Source organism: Sceloporus occidentalis, unplaced genomic scaffold, assembly GCF_023333645.1.
Source record: "Sceloporus occidentalis isolate IW3139 unplaced genomic scaffold, rSceOcc1.0.p SCAF_2, whole genome shotgun sequence".
Taxonomy (NCBI): domain Eukaryota; kingdom Metazoa; phylum Chordata; class Lepidosauria; order Squamata; family Phrynosomatidae; genus Sceloporus; species Sceloporus occidentalis.
The window spans coordinates 32,858,608-32,875,577 of NW_028316982.1; the positions used below are offsets into that span (position 1 = coordinate 32,858,608).

At 42.6% G+C, this 16,970-nt stretch overlaps 1 protein-coding gene across 1 annotated transcript; it reads left to right on the plus strand.

Annotated features, from left to right (window-relative positions):
• The first annotated feature begins 27 nt into the window (after positions 1-27).
• SERP1 (stress associated endoplasmic reticulum protein 1) lies at positions 28-5,163 on the plus strand. Its single transcript, XM_089509055.1, has 3 exons — positions 28-302; positions 2,445-2,520; positions 3,787-5,163. Exons 1-3 carry the CDS (start codon positions 219-221, stop codon positions 3,825-3,827), a joined length of 201 nt encoding a protein of 66 aa, XP_089365181.1. The 5' UTR covers positions 28-218; the 3' UTR covers positions 3,828-5,163.
• The last annotated feature ends 11,807 nt before the right edge of the window (positions 5,164-16,970 follow it).

The following is a 16,970-nucleotide window of genomic DNA, read 5'->3' on the forward strand; positions in this document are numbered from 1 at the left end:
GAGAAATAGGTCACTTCCGGGTCTCCGCGGCGCGCGCTTCCGGAGGGCGTGGCCCGAGGCGGTGAGGGCCGTTGCTGCTGCTGCTGCTGCTGCTGCTGCTTACGCGGCGCCTTGCCCCAGGAGCCGCTGTTTTCCTTCCTCGGAGGAGGAGGAGCTCTCTCTCTCTCTCGCTCGCTCGCTCGCTCCGTCGGTTGGAGGCTGAGGCCGAGGCGGCGAAGATGGTGGCCAAGCAGCGGATCCGGATGGCCAACGAGAAGCACAGCAAGAACATCACGCAGCGCGGGAACGTGGCCAAGACCTCGGTAGGGAAGCCTTGGCTCAAGCGGCGCCCCTTCTTCTTCCTCCTCCTCCTCCAGCGCCTTCCCTCCGTCCCCGTGCCTTCTCCTCCTCCATTTTGAGGAGTGGGCTTTCGTGTCCCTTTGAGGGTTTTCATCATCATCATCATCATCTTTTCGGGAACGTCCTCCTTTCTTTCCTTCCAGGTCCTCCATCCCTCCTTCCTCCTTGTGCCTTGTCTTCCTTTGAGGACGTCTGTCCACGTTGTTGTTGTTGCTGTTGTGTGCCTTACGGGTAGAATCCACTCACAGCCGCGTTAGACCAACATGGTTCTTATGAGGATGATGATGATGATGATGAAGTGGAAGTCTTTCCTCGTCAATTTATGGCAGTCCTCCATGAATTCCGCGGCGCCTTGGCAGCTAAAGTGGGGTCTCTTAGGTCCCAAACACACGGCAGTTTGTAATAATAACCATAATAAACCCAGTTTATGATAATAAAACAATATGATCATACTGGATCATTTCTGCAGCGTGTTTTGGACCTTAGTAGAAAAGGGCTTCCAAGCCTTGCCTGTCAACGTATGGCGACCCAGAAGGGGTTTCCGCAGGGCTTCCTTAGGCAAGGAAGACTCGGAGGTGGTTTTCTCAGTCCCTTCCTCTCCAATCTAGCCTCCACTCGGTCTCCCATCCAAGCCCCAACCAGGGCTGGCCCTGCTTACCTTCCCAAGAGGGCACTGAGGCGACTGGTCTGCTCAGAAGAGAGGCCTAGGCAGGGGAGCGGGCCTCCTCCTTTAGTCTTAATTCGGCCGTGTTCTCCATTATTTCTTGAAGGTCCTGTATTTTACGGCGCCTGGTCTTCTTTTGCAGTTAGGACATCGGATAACCTTGCCTTTCCGCATTCAGCCTTTTCTCTCTCTCCCTCCCTTCTCACAACTGAGGCTCCCCTCGGAGGACTGGCCTTCCCCTCCAGTCCAAGGTGGACCCACAAAGGAGGACAACCTGGCATGTAGGACGTTCAAGAAAAACGGAGGACGTGACCAAAGAAAACACACGCATAGGCATACAAATGAATGCTTCTTAGCTGTGGCCAAAACGGAGGACGTTTGGAGATTCCTCCTGGACAGATTGTTGAAATGTAGGACATGTCCTTGAAGATGAGGAAATCTGGTCACTCTGCCCCTGTGGCCCCTTTCAGGGCAACCTCCTTCTCAGTTGTTGCCCAACAAGTTGCGACATGGCAAGCTGGAAGGTTGCCCCACTCAGGGAGCTTGGACAGCGGCATCTCTAGGTTGGCGCCAAGGTGCCATGCCCCCCTTGACCTCCTTCCATCCCACAGCACATGCAGTCCTTAATCATAAGTTATAGCACTTGCATATCACTGGATGTAAGCCTAAGACCCTCAAGCCGTTTCTGACATATGGTGACCCTAAGGCGAAGCTTTGTTCGGAGGAGGGTTGCCATTGCCTTCCTCTGAGGCTGAGAAAGTGTGACCTTGGGCTAGTCACACACTCTCAGCCTCCAGGGAAGGCAGCAGCAACCCTCCTCTGAACAAATCTTGCCAAGAAACCCCCATGATAGCTTTGCCTTAGGGTCACCATATGTCAGAAACGGCTCGAAGGCACACAGCAGCAGCAACAAATGACAGTAGTTGAGACATAAGCAACTAGCGAGATTAACAGTATACCTTTAAATCACAGTACCATACGCACAGTTTGAATGTATTTACGTGAACATAGTATCATGTGCTTAAAGCGAAAACATGAGGCATTTTAAGAAATTTTTTAAAGAATGAAATTTTTAATTTTTTAAAAAAATTATCAAGTTTATTTTTATTTATTTATTTATTGAAAACCTGGTTCTGTTTCGTCCTCCCATTGAGCCCATTCATGCCGTCTCTTCAGCGTTTTAAAGGGACTTTTCAAAACACAGCCTGTTTCTGCCATAGGACTGCTGTTTGGGGAGCAGTGATGCCAGACCCTCCCTTGGGTGTCATCTGGTGCAGCCCGCTCCCCACTAGTGATGCCCCTGCTCTGGGGGTTGGTCTTGGGAGGGGGTTTTGGAGTGGGGGGTTGGACGATGGCAGTGGCTACAGAGCAGCCACTGGCAAGTGGGATGTTTTCTATTCCTTTCTGTGTGATCCCTTCTGACTCCCGACTCTTCCTACAGAGAAACGCCCCTGAGGAGAAGGCATCAGTGGGGCCCTGGCTGCTGGCCTTGTTCATCTTCGTGGTGTGCGGATCGGGTAAGTGGTGGTGAGGGGGTTGTAACTGGTAAGTTGAGCTCCTTCTCTTTCACAGAATGTGTGTACGGCTTTTTGATATCAGTTTTATAAAGTGTGTGGGGGGGGGTTACATTTAAGGCTACGTTTGTTGTTTTAATTAAAGCTACTAAACATACTTTGACTTTCAAAATTCACAGAGCAGTGACACCTTCATGGGACTAACCAAAATGCACAAAATACATGTCACAAGCTTTTTGAATTTCAAAAGCTTGCAAGTTGCTCCAATAAAAGTATCATTGCTTTGTGGATTTTAGATGTTATTGTACTATATAGCCAATACAACTACCCCTGGATATTTTTACTTTAACCTTGTTTCTCAGGTGTATTAGGTTCACTGCCAGTGGTTTCTTGGCATCCAGAAGTTCTGGTTCTTCTGTTATTGATCTAATTTATTAGCTCAGTCACATGTTTAGTCAGATCGTAGCAACTCTCAGAACAGATAATTGTTTTCAGATATGAAAGAGCACTGAGCTGTAGTTTTCAGGTATCCAGAAAGGAAGAGCTACTCCATTAATTCCAAGAAATAAAACATCAAGTCTAGGTTGAAAGGAACATTGAAAAGAGATTTTAGGAGAAGTCTACAGAGAATTCTCTAGGACACAGTGAGTGCCAGATGGAGGACAGGCAGTTGGAGCTTCTCAATCCTTTTTTGTTTTTTGTTTTATATGCATGTTGAAAGTGAATAAAGGCATGTTAAAGGAAGGAACCTGATATCTTCCAGTAAGCTCGTAGATTATTTTAGGTAATAAATTTAGCAGTTCACATTCTTGATGATAAGCTAAGCAACAGTGATTTTGAAATAATTGATTATAAATGAAATATAAATAGCAGCCCTGGGCATTTTTAACGGTTCCTCTTGGACACAGTGACACTCATATCTAAGTAAATACATGTCAGATAGAGTTGAAAGCAGCATAGCTGATTTCTCAACCGATAGTTATTATGGATTGCTTTCAACCAGAAAGATGGGAATCTTTGCCATATGGTAGAATTCACTACTTCACATGGTCATCCTAATGACACTTTTCCTGATGTGTACATGGAACAAGAAAGAGTAAAATAGTACTGTATATCCTATGCAGTTTGTTATTACTGAGTGGAACTTGTTTTTTGAAATCTCTTGTACTGCCTCTTATTCTATAATTCTCTAACATGGCACCTGTTAGTTGACAAATTCTGTTATGTACCAACTTGCTTACCAATATCTAAATTTGTTTTCTTTTATAGCTATCTTCCAGATTATTCAAAGTATCAGGATGGGAATGTGAAGGAGCTGGTCTTTGTACAAGATGGTTTCATTTCTCCTGTGAACTATAAACTCTCATTCCTGATGTTTGATAACTTGGAATTTAAATTTGCTGTCGTCTCGCTTCTGAAGAACTTTCCATGTTGACCATATGTCATTCCAGGTTCCTTCACAAGTCATTCCAAGTTTTCTAGTCCATGCCACAGTGCCTTGAGAAAGCACCACATGTATAAAGCAATAAAAAAACTATTGTTAACTTACAATCGTGGACCTACTTATTCTGTGAATCAAACTCATGCTTTCTGTTGATATTTTAAGTGTAAGCAGTGTAGATACTTAGTGGTCACATCATATGTAAACACTGATCTTTGTTAATCTTCTGTATAAATGGAAGTGATTTTATTTAAAATTAAGACATTAAGCTTATCAGATAGTGACTGTATGACTAGTTTCAAGCACACTCATGCAGTTCAGTTAACAGATGTGTGCTGTGGCTTTTGTTTATCTAAAAAGAACATCTTATGTATGTGTAGCTTAGTTTTATCGTAGCATGTGGCAACCATTAAATAATTCTGATAGAAGACTTCATTCAATGCTTCTTGGGAGATTGTTTTATAAAACAAAGTAATGTAAAACCAATGGCTTAATAGAGTATATAAGGGAGCAGAATCCTTCAGTCTTAATGTGCCAGAAGATTCACAAAAAGCTTAGTTGTTGTATTGTATTTGAGTGTCAGTGATTCATATGCCATCATTCCTTTGGGCAGGATGGGTAATGGGAGCAACTAAAATTAAAGATATGTTAAAGATGCAAAAAAAATCATCTGGTGATTTGTTCCATTATATTGCAGTGTTCAAGGTAACTCATCCAAGAGCACTAACATGCATGCAGCCTGAATAGCACTCTGCTTTTGCTGAACAAGTTAGTTAAAAATACTGCTGAATCCAAATTTTTATATTGCTGTGACTTGAGCCATTTTTTTTGTTACTCAATAGCATGTTAATTTTAAAGAAGTCTTCAGCAGAATGGTGTAAAAGAAAGTGGATTACATTTTCACAGGGTAGTAGACTCAAAATTGAAATGTCTTTGCCACTTCTAACCTGCTTGTTACATAGCATAGAATGATGTGAAGTTTGGCACTCTTCAGGAAATGCCTTATAAACAGGTAGTTGGACCACAAATAAACTATTTAAAGGGCTGAGTGAAAAACTGACTAGGTAAGTGACTGATTTTGCAGGGCTGTACGATAGATGACTGGAAGGCTATGTTTTTACCATTAGCTGTCAGTACATTCTGTAAATGGGAATTGCTTGTTTGTAATCCAAGAACTATTTCCAATAAATTACTTTAAAATCTGATATGTGTTAAGTTTTGTAAGTCTTTGACACAAAGAGAGACTTAATTTAAGAACTGTTTTCTGTTAGGAATTACAGGGTGATCTTTGTTTATCTAATTGTTCCTTGATGTAGTGCTAAAATTGGGGGTTGCCTGTTTATCTGTAATTCTGGCTGATCAGTGAAAGCTCAGGATCAAAATTGTTGGTATTTGAGGTTGGGGAAGATGCCGTAGTTTGAACTTTGAGCTCCCTCAAAACCCACTTGTGACCCCTCTCTCACTATAAGGTTATACACTGTATTGTATGTCAAGACATCTGTTGAACACCATGGAGAATCAGAACATACTCTTTACCACTCTGCTATGACAATAAAGCATGACATTCAGTATCACTCCCACAAAGCCAAAGCATAGTAGCATTGGTATAGGAACTCCAGATATTTCACCCTTTGTACATGTGATTAGACAACTCTCAGTGGCTTCATGTCATGACCCTCAGAGCCTGTGAGGAAACATAATGAGAATGAAAGGAAATGTCTGGGAATGTGAATTCAGGGAGCAATTTTTTTCAGCGAACATGAATAGTCAAAAATCCCCCCCAAACAGAAGTGGCCTAAAGTCCACTTTAGTCTGTAAGCAAGCATTTCATGATGTTTCTAGGTGAGTGCATGTGTGCATGCACATGTGCTGAGGGCTGTTTAAAATTTGTACCTGTTTAAAAGCTGCATTGCTACTGGGATCTTTCAGTGGAAGTAGTTCACTTTTGAGAAGGTCAAAAATGGAGTTGAGGGCTGCAAAATTACCTTGAGGAGGTTGCACTTGGGGAAAAAATTACTGACTCATATCTCAATGAGACGCAAGTCCTGCAATATTTCGTGGCCAGATGGTGATGTGAAGTGGAGTTTGGCTAACTCTGCTTGGAGTTTCCCTTAAGGGAAATCTCTCTTTCCTGTGGTTGGGCAAGAAGGACATAATCTGTATTCATGGCTCTTATCTGCTTTTACAGTTTTTATTTACGAGGAAGAGTAGTGCTCTACTGATACGCCAGCATCAGGGTACTTCAAAGGGAATAGTTTATCATTTCCTTTTTAACATCTCTCAAGATACCACAATACCAGAAGAACAACAGCCTTAATGTGAAAATACAAGAAGATGACTACCCCAGCTTCCATGGCTAAGTGGCAAAGCACACTGACTGAAAACCAGAGAGATATCAGAATGTTGCAGTTCTGTATTTACAGCAGCATTGTTGCATGGCTCCAACATGCAACATCCTTTTTTGCATGAACAATTGGTTTAGATCAACTCATGCAACATCCTTTTTTTTTAAAAAAAACTATGATGATCCTAAGATGAACATAACAGGGATTTCTTGGTAAGTTTCTTCAGAGGGGGTTTGCCATTGCCATCCTTTGAGACTGGCTTGCCGCAAGTCACCCAGTGGTTTTTCATGGCCAAACAGGGAATTGATTCCTGATCTCCACAGTCAAGAGTCCAACAATCAAACCACTACACCATGTTGGCTCTCAATTATTGCATAGTGAGATAAAATAAATAGGAACCCACTCTAACCACATAATGGAAGACCAAGAAAAGACCAGGGAAGATATTGTGCATTTGTTGTTATCTTGTGCCTTCAAATAGTTTCTGACTTATGATTACTCTAAGGTGGGCCTATAACTGGCTTTTCTTGGCAGGGTTTGTTCAAAAGGGGGTTGCTTTTGCCTTCCTTTAAGGCTGAGAATGTGTAACTTGCACAAGTTACCCAATGGATTTCTATGGCTGAATATGGATTTGAACCCTGGCCTCCAGAGTCATACACCAGGCTAACTCTCTTTTGATTACTAGTCAGTGCCAATTATGTGAAAGCAGGCAGGGACAAGGCAACCTTCACCACCAGAATGTGAAAAGACACACATAAGAACCAGCTTTGCACTGATGATGTGAAAAGAGCGTTGTCCTCTTGCTGTCCTGCGTAGACAAAAAGCACTTTTTGAACAGAACAAAGGCCTGTGTGATAAATACCAATATTTACAGCAGCGCTTGGCAATCTGATAAGCAAACCTGTTAAGCTGGAATAATTATTTTGATTAGACAATGCAGTCCCTAAGAACTATTGGTTTAAATCAACTCATTCTGTAGTGAAATCTTCAAGAACGTCATTCTAACGTAACTACTCTGTGAAGAAACTGTGGTTTCATTTCTGTATCAAGTACAAGGTAAAATGTGTGGCTGACACCAAATGAATGATATGGAAGTAGAAATTAATAATAATTCACTCCTCAGAAGTCTAGAGAAAATATAAAAATATGGTCTGCTGAACAATAAGTATATACTTTTGTGATTTAGTACTGAATTAGTAGGAGCATATTCTGTACAATAAATCACCCTGCCCTTTCACTCCTATTTAAATACAAAAGTATTTCCATGTTAATATAGAAGTATTAATTAGCAATTCCAGTATTTTCTGAAATTAGTTATTTAATTATTACATACACTGTTCTGATATTTTCTTTAAGTGGGTTTCCCAGCAAACCACCTAGTTCTATAAAGATATAGACCATTTTAAAGGCTCCAGTCATAACTCTTTGTATCAGCTTATTTGATCAATTATTTGCAAATTATGGCAAATAAACTGAATTCTATAGTAGCCATGGAGCTAAATCAGACAAGTTTTGCAATTAAATGAATCCATTGTGAGAAAATCTAAACACACAAGACATATTCTTGTTCATGTTTAGAAGCCCAGATAGTTTGATAATATAAGCCTGTCCCATTATGCACAGTGGTTGCCTTAACCAGTAGCAATGCAATGTGGGAGGACAGAACTTTGGATTTCTGTCCCCAGGATTCCCCAGTCATCATGTCCACTGTTCCATTGTCCATTCTTTGCTATCTTGGCTGCTGGGTCTGGGATTTGTAACCCTGAAAGAATAAAGTTTCTAAAATCAGGAAGATGTTCTATCAACACTTACTTTCTTTGGCTTTTGAAAAGGATAATAGAAGACCAGTGATCTAACATTTCTAGAGTACTTGGAATCTGAGAGTTGGAAGAGACCACAAATGTGGAGGACTAACTTCCTTCTGTTCCAAAGATAGAAAAGTCTGAAGCCAGGAGAAAAAACAGTTCTCTGAAAATTTCTTTTCATCAGAAGGAAAAAAAATGAGATATATAAATTTGTATACTTTTATTAACACAAACTGCATCATTCATGTAAAATTATACCAACTGGAAAATTTAAATAATTTTACAGGACACTCCTATACATACTCAGAAGTAAGACTCACTTTTAGTGGTGCTTACTGCAGGGTATCACTCAGAAGACAACAGCCTTAAGAGTCACAAGTGACAGTTTCCTGCAACAAACTTGTAAATATAATTACATGTACACATATGTTGACAGTGTGGTCTTGGACATTACTTCTTTACAGCAGTGTTCTTGCACCAGGTGTCACCAGGTACAGGGGGTTAGGGCTTCCAGAGTGGGGTTTTTGAGATGGCATGCACTCCCTCTCCCTGTGCCACCCCCTGCACCTGACACTCCATCTTCCCAAGCACACATTGGTCTGGAAAAGGAGGGAACAGTGGGGGAGAGATGAGGGGTGGAGTGTGCGTGGAGGCATGGAGTGGTGTGTATGGGGGCGGCGGCACGAGGAGAGGGATAAATAAGAAAGGGATAAGTAGAGGACATCACATTTCTAAAATGACATACAGGCTATTTAAAGCGGGATGGAAATTGCATGCACCTCTACATAACTGAACTCCACTTAGTGGATCTGCAATTTCCAGCAGCCCTGGGCACCATAACCAATGTTTGAAATATTCTGGGGGCTGCAGTGCAGCACCATATGGAAGACCACATGATTCCTACTCCTGGTTTAAAGTGCAGACTTCAAAAGGGAGAGAGTTTGCAAGTTTGCTCAGAAATCCTGGGAGACAGATTAGACTGAGCCATAATGAATAGGCTCAAATCACCAGCAAGCTTTAATCAAGTGTGGATTTGAACCCAGATGAAGTTATCAAGTAAATCGGGGGTAGGCAACCTTTTTGAGCCGGGGGCCGGGTTGCTGTCCCTCAGACAACTGGGGGGCCGAAGCTGGGGGGGTGGAGCTTCCACCCTCCGGGGGCGGAGCCACACATGGGGTGGAGCTTTCACCCTCTGGGGCAGAGCTGCATGCCAAGGCGGAGCTTCCACTATCCGGGAGCGGAGCCACATGTCAGGGGCGGAGTTTCCACCCTCTGGGGGTGGAGCCGCATAATAATAACAATATTTGCAAGAAGCTACTAGGCAATGCCATAACACAGGAAAAATGCATGCACACCGTCTCAACCCAGAAAAGAGCAAGCAAGTCCATGGGGGATTTTGCAAAGAGAATACCAAAGGATAACAACAATAATAATAGCAATATTTGCAAGAATGGAAGCAACTAGGCAAGGCCACAAAACAGCAAAAAATGCATGCCACTGTCTCAAACCACTTTCTTTCTCTCCCTTCTTCCCTCCCTCTCACTCCCACCCTCCCACACTCTCTCTCTCTCTCTCTCTCTCTCTCTCTCTTCTCCCCTCCCTCCCTCTCTCTCCTCTCCCTCCCACCCTTTCTCTCTCTCTCTCCTCCCCTCCCTCTCTCTCCTCTCCCTCCCACCCTTCCACCCTTTCTCTCTCTCTCTCTCCTCCCCTCCCTCCCTCTCTTTCCTCTCCCTCCCACCCTTTCTCTCTCTCTCTCTCCCTCCCTCCCTCCCTCTCTCCCCCTCCCTCGCTCCCTCCCTCTCTCTCTGCCTCCTCCTCCTTCCCCCCCGCCCCTCCATTTATAGGAGGGAGGAGGGAGGGTGGAGCCAGGAGGGAGGTGGGCGGCGCCCATTGGAAGGCCTGCTGTGGCCACCGGAGCCCTGTTTCAGGGCTCCGGAGGCAACAGCGGGCCTCCTAATGGGCGCCGCCATTTTGAAGGACAAAATGGTGGCCGGAGCGGCCGAAATCGGCGGCGATTTTGGCGGCAGGAGGGACCGTGGAAAGGCGCTCGTGGGCCGCATCCGGCCTGTGGGCCGGAGGTTGCCGACCCCTGAAGTAAATCTTACTGATTCCAACCATTGTTTTACTTTCTGTTTTATCTAGTCAAGATTTCTCTTACTTGTTTATGTTTTTTAAACCTCAGCACTACCTCAGCATTAGTAACAGTGTGTCATGTAATTCATCTCTGATTTAGAAAAGTCTCAAGAACCTTGATATTTGGCAGACTTAGTATTCTGAGATGCTCTTCAAAGAAAAGAAACAGCTGTTCATTGCTGGACAGTGTGTTCTAGCAATAAACAGTATAGGATAGGTGTGTAATTTATAACCTTTCAGTATGCTGGTGATTAACCCACATTCTCTTTAGATTGTTTCCTCAGTAGCTGCTGCTAAAACAGCCAGGGGCTTTCCCCCATATTCATGTCTTCCAAGAGCTACCTCTTAGCAAAGCTTCCTTGAATCAGTGCAGTGGTAGAATTCAAAGATATAGCCGTGTTAGTCTGTAGAATCAGTATGCAGAGAGATCTTGTAGCATCTTTGAGACTAACTGAAAGAAAGACGTTGGCAGCATGAGCATGTCAACCTTTTTCTTTCAGTTGGTCTCACAAAGGTGCTACAAGATCTCTCTACTTATTTAATCACTGCAGGTTCACTTCAGCTGTACCTGAGCTGCTGCTTATCTTTGTTTTGTAGTGGAGATATGCTCACAGGTTCTGGGTCTCAATATCAGTGTCAGTAGGAAACAAGAGGTGTTCTTTCCCTTGGTGACCCATGCAGTGGGTAAGGAAATCTTCACAATTTTATTTGTTCGTTTCTTCTCAAAAGCACATCATTTCCAGCCATAACAACAGAGCACTGGTCTTCTTGCATAAGAAATGTTTCCTATCTAAGCTTATCCTCTCGTCCTGACTTATAATCCTGCAGGTTTTGCTGCAGCAACTGCTGCATTCTCTCCAGGAGGGAGAGAAGACAGGTCAACTATTTTAAAGTTAATGGAATGGCATTTATCCTGTACTGTACAGTCATTACAGGTGGTTTAAAAGCCATGGCTTAGCTTTCTTTGTGCTATAATACCCATAGCCTTATTCAGTCCTGTGTGAAAAAGAAAAGGAATGAGTTGCATGATCTATATATATCATGGTTACAACGGAGACAGAAAGGATTCCAGAAGAAAAAGGCACGCATAGGTAGAACATCTACAAATACTGTATTATCTGACTCAAATATAGGCAGACTAGGCTGCCTTATGGTGAAATTGTTTTGGGAAGTTGGGGTTCCAGCTTTGTACAGTTATACAGGTCAAGAGTGCTTTGATTATGTCTTCCTCCATGGCAGGGAATTGGACTGGATGGCCCCTGTGATCTCATATAGCTTTATACAGTGATCTTTATATAGGAAGAAATATTATCTTTTTGTCCCACCTCCCACTTTGGAAAAAATATTTCTTGGGCTAGTACTTTCTAGCAAGACTAGTCACCATATGGCTTGAGGTAGCGGGGGTGAATTCTGGCAACTTAAGTCCATCAAATCATTTTTCAAAGTTCTCTCCCTCTGCTTTACTAGAGCTCGTCCTAAAATAACAACATTTATAGAGGTTACATGAGTGCTTTGAATACTCTGATACTTTACAAAGATTAAGGCCTGCATCTTATTACTTAATCTCAGACAGAGTAGCCTGAATGAGTCAACACTTAGGCAAATTCCAGTGGTTCAGTTGATCTATTCTAATTGCAACTAACCGTAGAATTCAGATGAACATATTTTAATGCAATAGCATTTCTGCATATATTTATCATCTAAAATTGATAGCTCTGTGGGTGTGTATATTGGAACCTATGAGAGTGATGGATATCATGTGGCCCATCAGATGATACTGGACTGCAACTTCCAGTGATACTGATCATTGAGTATCTTGAGGAGGAGAGAGGCAGGCCAGCAACAACAGGCCTTGCCTGCAAAGAAGAAGAGCCCTCCTTCCGACCACCATCTTGAGGGGGAGAGAGGCAGGCCAGCAACAACAGGCCTCACCTGAAAAGACTAAGAGCCCTCCTTCCGACCACCATCTTGAGGAGGAGAGAGGCAGGCCGGTGGCAACAAGCCTCAGTTGATGGCTTTGACTGCTTTGTACATGGTTTTTGAGGATTTTTGTTGAATTGTATGAGATTGCTGATGTCACTGTTGATGTATTGTATTGCTTTGTGCTATAGCATATGACATGTAGCTTGTAAGTTGTGAACTGCTTTGCTCCGGAGGAAAAGCGGTATACAAATAAAAATTATTATTATTACTATTATTATTATTATTATTGGCTATATTGGCTAGGGCTGCTGGGAACTGCAGTTCAGCATCTCAAGGATGGCTTGATTATCACTCCAACTGAAGATATGACATAATTAAAACTCTCCCATCTCAGGACATTTAATAGGCCATTATCTAATTATAGCAATTCAGGGAAAGGAAAACGTAGTAATCTAGTACAGTGTAGTAATTAGAGTGAGGATCTGAGAAACTGATTTTCAGATTCACACTTGGCCATGGAGCTCACTTGATTGCTTTTGGCCAGTCACTCCTTCTCTCAGAGTAACCTACCTCACAAGGTTGTGGTAAGAATAAAAAGTGAGAGAAGGTGGGGGTTGTTGTCTTAAGCTTCTTGGTAGAAGGACAATATAATTGTAGCACATAACAACTTTTTAAAAAATCTTGTTTCCTTACTGGCCACCAGAAATAAAGTGTCTTTTATTAGCAGAGATTCCTACAATCCAGGTTTACAGACAGCATATAACATTTTCATGACAGCCAATGTGGTGTAACGGTTTGAGTGTTGGACTAGGACCCTGAGATATCAGGGTTTGAATTCCTGCTCAGCCATAGAAACCTGCTGGGGGATTTTGGACAAATAACATTCAACTTCAGAGGAAGTCAAAGACAAGCTCCCTCTGAATAAATCTTGCCAAGAAAACCATGTGATAGGATCGACCTAGGATCACCATAAGTCAGAAACAACTTGAAGGTGCACAACAATATGACATTTCCCCAACTTTTCTCATATCTATGTATCTTGCAAGCTGCTTGTTTAGAAAGAACCACTGCTTGTCCTGAGTGAGCCTATCTAGAGTGTTTAATTATAGTCACTGTCATGCAACCTATGACTCCATATCAATGTGTCCAAGCCATCATTTAGGACCACTATTGCATAACACTTCTGAACACAATTTATGCTGACCTACAGTGCCATCTAGTGCCTACATCAACCACAGAAATGTTGTGTCTTTTCTTTTAGAATTTTTTTTAAAGCTAGATTATTTAACAAACTTGCAAAATGTGCAATGCAATACAGGGCAAATGTACAAGATCTGCACAAAAGTACTCCACTTTTCATATGGTGGATACTAATACACTTATCTCTAGAGCTAAGGCATTTGAAAAATTCTAACCTTCTAGATAAATAGGACTATAGTCAACTCTGCTGTTAACAAAGAAGCATTTAAAATATGTAAGATTATCAGAACAAGATAATTTTAGTTTTTGTATTTTACTTTGGGCATACAGCATTATGACAGTATTCCATATGCGCCAAACAACTGTCTAAAAAAAATGTATCCCTTCAGGTGACTGTGCTGGGTGATTAGAGTTTGGATGGTAACATTTTATAAGTAATTACAATTACTCATAACCTTTTATTTTTGAAGGAATAATGAGCAGTGTTGTAGGGGAAATTTTGAAGTGCAGGCCTTTGTCATGGCATCCTATAGCAACACCCACAAAGAGAAACCAAGTATACAGGTAACACATTCAGAGATTGCTGCGCTGGCCATGCAGCAAAATAGAACAAAATACAAAATTCTCAAAGCAGTAATATCTTTATTGGGCCAGCTCCAAAGCACAACATACACCATATAAGCACCTGAACCCCCACCAGCCTCCCCATCAAGCAAAGAGGTAAACAAAACAAAACACTGTCACCTTTCTTCTCCTACATAATTTTCAACATCCTTGTCTGATGAAGAGCCCAGTGAAGCCCAAAAGCCTGCATGATGCATCATGCTTTGGAGCCAGTCCAATAAAGAATGTGCTTCCTGGATTTGAAGATACCCAACTTATTGTGCCAGCTGAGATGCATCTTTGGGGGCTTTACTGGATTCTTCATCAAGAAAGGATTTTGCTGCATATCCAAAATGGCTACCCCTGAATACATTTTCTGGATTTGAAGATGCCCAATTTACACCCAACAGGGGAACCTTAAAACAAGAGGGAGCCAAATGACTGAGACTAAGGGGCCATTCAGACTACACTTTACCCCAGATCAGAAATCAATTCTTTCACGTGAAGTTCATATTGGCCCCGAATCTCCCACAAGCGAATCAGAGGCATGCACAAGTATTTCATGTCAAATGTCCCTTAGCGCAGGTCATTTCCAATTGGGGCAAAAGCGGTTTCTTTTGAAAAAACCCGGGTTCTGCCAAATATGAACTTGCCCCCAATCATGATCGGGTCAAGTTCAGGGGAGGGATTTAGGTCAGAGGGAGGGCAGAGGGTGAGCATTCCCTCTCCTCATTGGGGCGGAGGAGGAGGAGGAGGAGGAGGAAAGAGTTGGGGGAAGGATGGAAAAAAGGGGAATCTGACAGGAGGCAAAAAGGGGGAATTGGGGTGACTGACGGGGGCTGCAAAGGGCAGTCAGAGGGAGGGCAGAGGGGGGAACTGGAGAAAATGACGGAGGAGGATGATGAAGGAGCCGGGGGGAAGAAGGGGGCCATGGAGGGCATTCTATAACGGAGCAGGAGGAGGCGAAGGAAGAGGCAGGAGGAAGGGTCAATTCAGGGCAGGTCAGAGGGACAGAGCAAGCCAAGCCTCTGCTCTCCAGCAGGGACCTTTCAATTTTTATTTCTATTTCTTTAAAATCAGTTTTGGCAAAAAATGTGCATGGTTTTTGCTTCAGGTAGATATATATTAGATAGAACGTGGCTAGCTGCTTGTTCACTTTCCCTTTCATTTCCTCACTTCCAGCAAAGGGGAAATGCTGAAAGGAGCACTTTGCAAGAGGCTTTTTTCCTTTGTGAATGAATGCTACAATGCAAATGTTACAACGTTTCTCTTTCCAATTTTGCAAATTGGCAAATTGATACACAGAATGCTTTTGCTACTATCTCTAAGGAATTCAGGGGTAGCCTAGGAAAAGCAAAGAATGCATGGCATTGCATCTTTTTCTGGCATTCTGAGGTGAGGAATTTATTATTATTATTATTATTATTATTATTACATGTTTATGAGGCATTCTGGGGTGGCAAGAGGGAAAATGTAGGATGCAGAGATGGCATTAGCTTGCATTTTGGGGTTGAAAATGGGGCCAAGGGCAGATCATAACCTGCACTGACCCAATTACCCACAACACACACACAGAGGAGGTTTTTAAAATTGACCAAATCTGTGCATTCTGGCGCCTGGCTCTTAAAAAAAAAAGGAGGGGGGAAGCACACTTCCGATTGCCCAATGAGTGCTGGAAACATCACCTATGACGATCGTGGAACTAAATTTGATTGACAGCCAGGCACCTTCATTTTAAATCCAAATTCTTCAAGAGGGCATTCAGGGTTAAAATACCGCTGATTGGTAGTCAGCACTTGCTTCCGGGGGGATTTGGGGAGGGAGAAACTGAAGCTTCCCAGTTCCTTCCAGCGCAAAAGTGCCAGTGAGAATGGGGCTTTAATTTTTTGAGGTTTTCTACTTTCAACAACGGTAAAACTCTTTATTGGACTACTATTGGCAAGCTTTCCTTATACAGCACCTTAAAGCTTTTTCCAGATGTGACAGTACAGAGACTATTTGAGAAATTCAATGTCTTCTGCTCAAGAAAGAGGCAGATAGCCTCACACAGGACAGAGACAGTTGGACCTCAAGGGAAGTTATCAGTGATGTATTCATTTATTTCAGGTCTAAAGTCAACTCTAAAGTCTCTACCTTTAAGTCAAGTCTCAAGTCCCTGCAAGATTCTTTCAAGTCAAGTCTCTAGTCAAATGTTAATTCTGGGAGCCAGTTTTAACAGGAAAAAAGGAGGTGGGGTGTTCATTCTCTGAAGATGACCGCCACAGATGCTAGTGAAACATCAAGAATAAACTCTTCTAGAACATGGCCACATAGCCTGAAAAACCCACAAAAATCTATGAGGTGGGGTATGTTTCTCAGAAAGGAACAGTAAACACATTAGCCAATAGTGCTGAGGTCTGCTTGGCAGTCTGTCCCTCCTGCACATCAGAGGAGGCTTCTAAAGCTTTCAAAAAGCTTTATAAGGATCAGTCTGCCTGAAGCCTGCTGCCTAACATATGTGCCCCACACTCTGGAGTCGGGTCTTGCTGCTACTTGAAGTGAATGATGCCAGCAAGTTGGTCTCTAAAAATATCAAGTTACGACTCAAGTCAAGTAAGTGTATCATTTATCTCTGAGTTGAGTCCAGGTCGAGTCATTGAACCAACCTGAGTCCAACCTGAATCCAAGTCAAGCAACTCAAGCCTACATCACATTTCTATTGCTAATGAAATTGAAATTTTACTACCTGATTTTTACTGCACTTTGTTCCCAGTCCTAAAAGGGCCATGAAGGAGAGTGGCCTCTGTCTGCATAGAGATCCCTCAATACCATATTAAGTGACAATACCATATTAACTGACAACAGAATTAATATTTTAGATGAAATGTAGGCCTATGACTCTCATTATTACTTTTCTTCTCCTGTATGATTTTAAACATCTTTGCCTGATGAAGAAGCCAGTGAAGCTTTGAGGGCTTGCATGATGTATTTTATGCTTTGAAATTGCCCCAATAAATGTGCTCC